The 6,196-nt window shown below is 52.5% G+C and overlaps 1 protein-coding gene across 1 annotated transcript in view; it reads right to left on the reverse strand.

Annotated features, from left to right (window-relative positions):
• Window positions 1-1,799, reverse strand: part of LOC116853527 — a 2,903-nt gene extending 1,104 nt beyond the window's left edge. Inside the window, exon 1 of the mRNA XM_032834655.1 lies at window positions 1,194-1,799. Within this exon, the coding sequence (XP_032690546.1) occupies window positions 1,194-1,799 (606 nt within the window). The remainder of the gene's footprint in view (window positions 1-1,193) is intronic.
• Between the last annotated feature and the right edge of the window lie 4,397 nt (window positions 1,800-6,196).

Genomic DNA, 6,196 nt, shown 5'->3' on the forward strand with positions numbered 1-6,196 from the left:
GAGCAGGCCGCCCGGATGTGGCCGAGCCTCCAGCACTTGTGGCACTAGAGCGGGCGAGCTGCGAGCAATTCCACCCGCGCACCCGCCCACCCCATCGCCACTCTTCCCTCCCTGGCCACCATCACGGCGGACTCCAGGGGGAGACGGGCCCAAGCTGTCCCGACCCCCCCCCCCAGCTGCGCCGGATGGGGCCCACCCGGATCTCCGTTGGCCCGCAATTACCGCGGGCCGCCAGAGATCCCGTAATCTCCTCGGGGAGGACCGACTCGTCAATACCGACGAGCCGGACCTCCCCATACCTCCTGGGCCTTGATACCGAGGCCCCGGGGAGCGCCGCCCTGACCCTATCGGCCAGGTCGTCGGCCCCCCGGTCTCTCCCCTCCCTGTCCGGGCCCGCCAGCCCCAGGAGGAGGCCGCCATTCGCGGCTCTCCTCACAAAGGCCGGACGGACCCCCACTCCCTAGAGGGGGACCTCCCGCACCCTGCGGATAGTCTCCGCGTACGAGAGGCCCCCTCCCCACGCGCACCGCCACCACCGCCGTCACCGGCGGCACCGGCGGCACCCTGGGCACCATCAGGCGCCCCGAGCCCGGCGTCCCCCTTTGGGCCCATTTTGGGCCCCTGCCTCTCCTTCCGCCCGCCCCACCCGCCGCGACCCCGCCACGACCCCGCGAGGGGACCGCGACGGGCCCGGCGGGCACGGAGGGCCCCTCCACTGTCGGCGGCGCCCCGGCGGCCACCGCCGGCCGACGCCCCTGCGTGGCGTCCCGCATCGGGGACGTCGCCCTATCCCTTAGATCGGGCCGCGCCTCCGGAAATGGAGACACGGCCCGATCCGTCATAACTTTCTTCCCGGCGGCCTCCTCTACAACCGCGCGCGCCGCCTCATCCCGTTGCCTAATCGATCCCCTCCTTTCCATATTCCATTCTTCAATTTCATCCCGCCAGCTTTTTTCCTTGCTTTCCCAGGTCTTCCTATCAGCACGCCACTTTTTCCTCTCCAGCTCCCATTTCCCTTCTTTGATTTCCCATTCAATCCTTTCCATATCCCATTTCTTTCCTTTGCTTTCCCATTCCTTCAGTTCCTCTCTCCTCCTCGTTTCTGTGTCCTCTCTTTCTTTCTCTCTGTCTTCCCACCACTTTTCCCATTCCTGTATTTTCCCTTCTAGGGCCTCTGTCCTCAGTTTAAATACCTTCCCGATTTCCTCACCGTACCTCCTCAGGTCGTTGCTGTGCCCATTGATATTCGCCTTTTCTGTTTTGCTCATCCTCTTGCTTCTACTGGTGGCCTCCTCAATGAGGTTGAAACTATCAACGGCAAAGCCTATCCGGGCGAGGACAAATTCCCGGTTTTTTTTCCTGTTCATCGGATCCGGCCAGCCCCTGTTTCCTTCCTCTTCTGCCTCCGCTTCCAAGTCTTCCTCTTCGCTTTCTTCCTCTTCGCAATCCGCCTCCATTCCCTCCTCCCTGGCCTGGCTGAGAAAGCTTGTCAGCGCAGCCGCGACTTTCCTTGCGATCACCTCATTTGGATCAATTTCCTCGTCCTTGTCCACATCCTCTTCCTCCTTGTCCAACTTCCTTCTCTTTCCCCCTCCCTCCATTTTGTCCTTTTCCTTCCTATCAGTCTCCCGCCTCCCCTCGGCGGTTGCGATACCCGCCGACGCGCCCGCCGTTGACGCGCCGGTTTCTTGTGGCCCATCGTCCGTTGACGACACGGGGGTGCCTGGGACCACAGCCCCCTCGCGCCGGCCCGACGTACCCGACCCGCCGGAAGTCGCTACTTTCTTGGTGTTCATCATGTTTTTTAATGGGGGGCTTAACGGCGGCCCCCCAACCCGGGCGGCTTTTAGGGCCGCCCCCCGGGGCGGTTTGGCTCAACGGAGCCTCAGGAGCCCGCCCTGCCCCCGCTGTGGATCCCCGGTGAAATATTCACCGAGGATCTTACTACTCCCGGGCGCAGCTGCCCACCCGGGAGGCTGGTTGCCGTACTGGCATAAGGGACCCGACTGCCCCCGCGGTGAGGTCGGTTCACCCGCACCGGCTGCCCTAAGGACAGCCGGGCGCGCTCGCCTTCCTCTGAAACTCTCGGGCGCCGCTGCCCACCCGAGAGACCGGTACCATACTGGCATAAGAGATCCGGTACGCTCCCCTGCTGTAGGCGCCATTGGGCTTCCCTCCCTCTCTGAAGCGTGAAGGAGGGGAGCCCTCCGGCTCCTAATACTCATGGGCGCAGCAGCCCAACCATGAGGGCCTTTTAGTCGCCTTTTACGACACGCAGGCCATACGTTGGGGGTATTCTTTATGTCCGCCACCCACGCGGACAAGACGGAACCCCATATGACAATGGTCCTAAGGAACACCAACAAGCCGAACGTCTTCCCAAATACGAGAATATAAATTTAGAACGAGCCAAGGTAAACGCCTTCGGTACCAAAGTATTAATATCACTCCCAGTTAAAATAAACAACCAAACAATGGTTGATTCGGGTAATGTAAAGAATTGCTTTAAAACTCTTTTAGATGTAGTAAGAGAAATAAATTTGACATCATTTAGTATGCGTAAGACAGATCACTTCGACGATATTCCTTGGAAATACATCCAAAACCAATTAGTAAAACATTTTGAAAACGAAAAAATTAGTATAACTATTTGTAAAGGATTAATACAAACCCCAAGAGAAGAGAAAAGGCAAGCATTAATAGAGGAAAATCATTCTACTGCAATGGACACTGCAGATGGACACAAAGGAGTCACTAAAACATATAATAGATTAAAGGCTAATTATTCTTGGCCTAACATGAAAAAGGATATCCAAAGTTTTATTCAACGTTGTAGAGAGTGTCAGTTAAAAAAGCTGACAAGAATTAAAATTAAGCAGCCCATGATCATTAAGGATACCCCCGGTGCTGCATTTGACAAAATTGCATTAGATATAGTGGGACCTTTGCCCACTACAGAACAGGGAAATACTCACAAATTAACTATCCAAGATTTACTCACAAAATACTCAGTAGCAATTCCTTTAAACGAAGTTACTTCTTTGGCGATAGCAGTCGCCTTCACAAAAAATTTCATTTGTATCTATGGAGCCCCTAAAGCACTTTTAACCGACGAAGGATCTAATTTTCTAACATCTCTAATGCGGAATCTTTCGAAAAAATTCGGTATTAAACAATACAAAACTACCGCTTATCACCCCCAGTCCCAGGGATCCATTGAGAGATCTCACCACTCTTTAACCGAATATCTAAAAACACAAATCACAAAGGAAAACAATTGAGATGACTACTTAAAATTAGCAATGTTTTCATACAACACTAGCATTCACGAAAGTACTCAATACACACCCTTTCAACTAGTCTACTGTCGAATACCACGACTTCCCTCATCCCAGAAATTACTTGAAGAAAATTTAGAGCCTACCTATCACGAATATTTAACTGACTTATTTCAAAAACTACAAGAAACACAAGACGAAGCAAGACAGAATTTAATAAGATCGAAAGAAAGGAACAAACATTATTATGATAAACGTATCAACCCTGCAACATTTAGGGAAGGAGATTTTGTATTTTTATTAAAGGAACCCGCAAAGGTAAAATTTCAGATCAATATACCGGACCCTATAAGGTCTTAGAAATCTTACTAAATAATAACGTTACAATACAGTATGGAAATACAACACGCACAGTACACGTGGATAAATTGAAGCTTTCTCATATTGAACCAGGATGAGCATAACTAACGCACACTTCTGTTTCAGAGTGTTCCTGGTGTACAGTTCACAGCCTCCGAGGACCGTCCGTAACTTTTTAGCTACTCAACAACCTATCAACCCAAAGTGCATACGGACGGAGGGCTTTAAACACGCTTCCTCTAACTTATTATTATGTCATTTTTGCTTAATTAACAATTTTCTTAGCAGCTCGGAACCTTTTGAAAAATTAATTTCACATTATCTAGTTATCAACGACCAATGTAACATTAGAAATTGTATTAGACTATTGTAGTATACCTTTAGGTATCAGCAGACTTATAAGCGACTGCTTTTACTGCTATCAATTCTATAAAACTAATCCTTCAAACAAACCACCTTACAATAATATATTTATAATTCTTAACAATGAGTAAACTTCACGAAATAATTGCGGAATACCCTAGTATGTTGGACGTGAAGTGCATCATACTAGCGGGTTATAAGCATCAGAATCAATTAGGTGCCCTATGCACCAAGTGCTATATTCGAAAATCACTTCCACCGGAATTAAAATACGGCATTTTTCATGGCTTTTCTTTAGGCCCCTTAGAGCAAGTATACTGCTCAGTTTGTCATCATAATCTCACGATAGTAGAACCTATCATATACTGCCTTCCGTGTTACCATAAATACAAATGCACTCTCGATAAACTCAATAAAGGTGGATACCGAACAGACACACTAACTTCTATAATATACAGCCATTTCACTAACAAAGTTATAAAAATTAACCTTTCAGAATGTGCCGACCAAGACCCCCAGTAGTGTATAAACACCCGATTGTCAAGGGATTTCCGGGTCTTGACTCTACTTACTGTTCGCTTGCGCTAGGATACATCACCGAACGCGAGTCAGACGAGGCCTTATGCCCCAATTGTCTTTTTGATTTAGATTACCCTCCTGAATTTGTTATTGTCGAATGGCATGGTTTCATTACAAACGCACCTTTAGTCATGCCTTGCATAAGATGCAGCACTAACACGGCTCGTAATCAGCCAATAAAATATTGTTTCAAATGTTATTAAGCGTATATAGGCTTAATCTCACTCTTAAGAAATCAAATAGGGATAGACCCCGTTAACATTAGCTCCCTTGTCTTTAACCATAGAAACATTTTTTTTTTCTTTTGATAACTCAGGCGAAAATGCATTACGCATTCTCCGGAGATCCGGGGAGGTCTCCGGGGGTATGTGGGACTCCTCTCCCCCTCTCTAAAGGAGAGGAGGAGGTATACCCACTAAAAACCCCTGAGTGTGTCCTTCACCACGCGAGTAGGGCGACCCCCTGGCATCACCTTTCGGCATTCTTCGGGGGGCCGCCCTGCGCTAGCGCTAATGCGCTCCGTACACGGTGAGGGGAGGACAAGCCTCCTGCTCACCAATCGAGCCGTCCTCGGCAATTGCGCGGCGAGAGGCGGACACACGACCTCTCGCTGCACCCCTCCCGTTGGTTGTAGGGGGTTTTGGGGTTGTTGACAGCAGAAGTTTCCGCCTGCCGCCGACTCCCTCCCCCCCGGAGCCCATTCGTATCACCCATTGAGGGCCGGGTGAATTGACGCCCCAGGACGCACCTCCGAGATCGGAGGGCGCTATCCGAGCGTCCCCGCCCGCCCCTCCGTGGGTGGGTGGACTCCACTCCTAATTCCGCAGTTCATCCGGAGTGGCCCATCAGGGCTGCGGGCGGCCGGGGGAATTTGGAGGGGAGAAGTCCTCTCCTCCCATAGCCGCCCGCATGTGAGGGCGTTCCTACCCTAAGTAGGAGGGGAACCTCTTAGTTGAGGTTCCCCTCCGGGACTCTGTATCTCAGGTGGGCGGGAGGGGGCGGGGACACCACCTGCGACCCTGCCTCGCACGCCTCCTCTTCGGCACCACGTCCTTCTCATCCTCCTTTGAAGAGGAGGTGGAGGGGAGGAGCGGTACAACCTCCGCCTCCCCCCTCCTAACTCTTTCGGCGGCCTCCTTCCGCCCCATAACGGAGGAGCAGAAGAAGACCCCCGCCTCCCAGGCCTCTTTGCTCCCGACCATAGCTCTGACTACGGCCGGGAGCGAGAGGTCGCCGCCGACCACTGCGGTCAGGACATCGCGATCGGCAGCCCACGCCTGGCATTCGGCCAGGGTGTGCTGCACGGTGTCCTGATCGGCCGCACAGTGGTGGCAATGCGTCGTACGCTCTTTCCCTATGCGACACAGGTACTCACTGAAGCAGCCGTGCCCGGTGAGCACCTGTGTCAGGTGGAAGTTTAACCCGCCGTGGCCCCTGTCCACCCATTCGAGGAGACAGGGGCGGATGGCCTCGATGGTCCGCCTGCCCTGCACGTTGGGCCCCCCGAGTTGCCTTTTCCAGCGTCGGAGGGCCTTACGCCGGGCCAGGGCTCGGATCCGCCCTATGGTCCCGGCCATCAGAATTTTACCCTCGTCGCGGAGCCTCCTCAGGCGGGT

The sequence above is a fragment of the Odontomachus brunneus genome, unplaced genomic scaffold (assembly GCF_010583005.1).
Source record: "Odontomachus brunneus isolate Ranch 3 - 2012 unplaced genomic scaffold, Obru_v1 Obru_scaffold_347, whole genome shotgun sequence".
Classification (NCBI taxonomy): Eukaryota; Metazoa; Arthropoda; class Insecta; order Hymenoptera; family Formicidae; genus Odontomachus; species Odontomachus brunneus.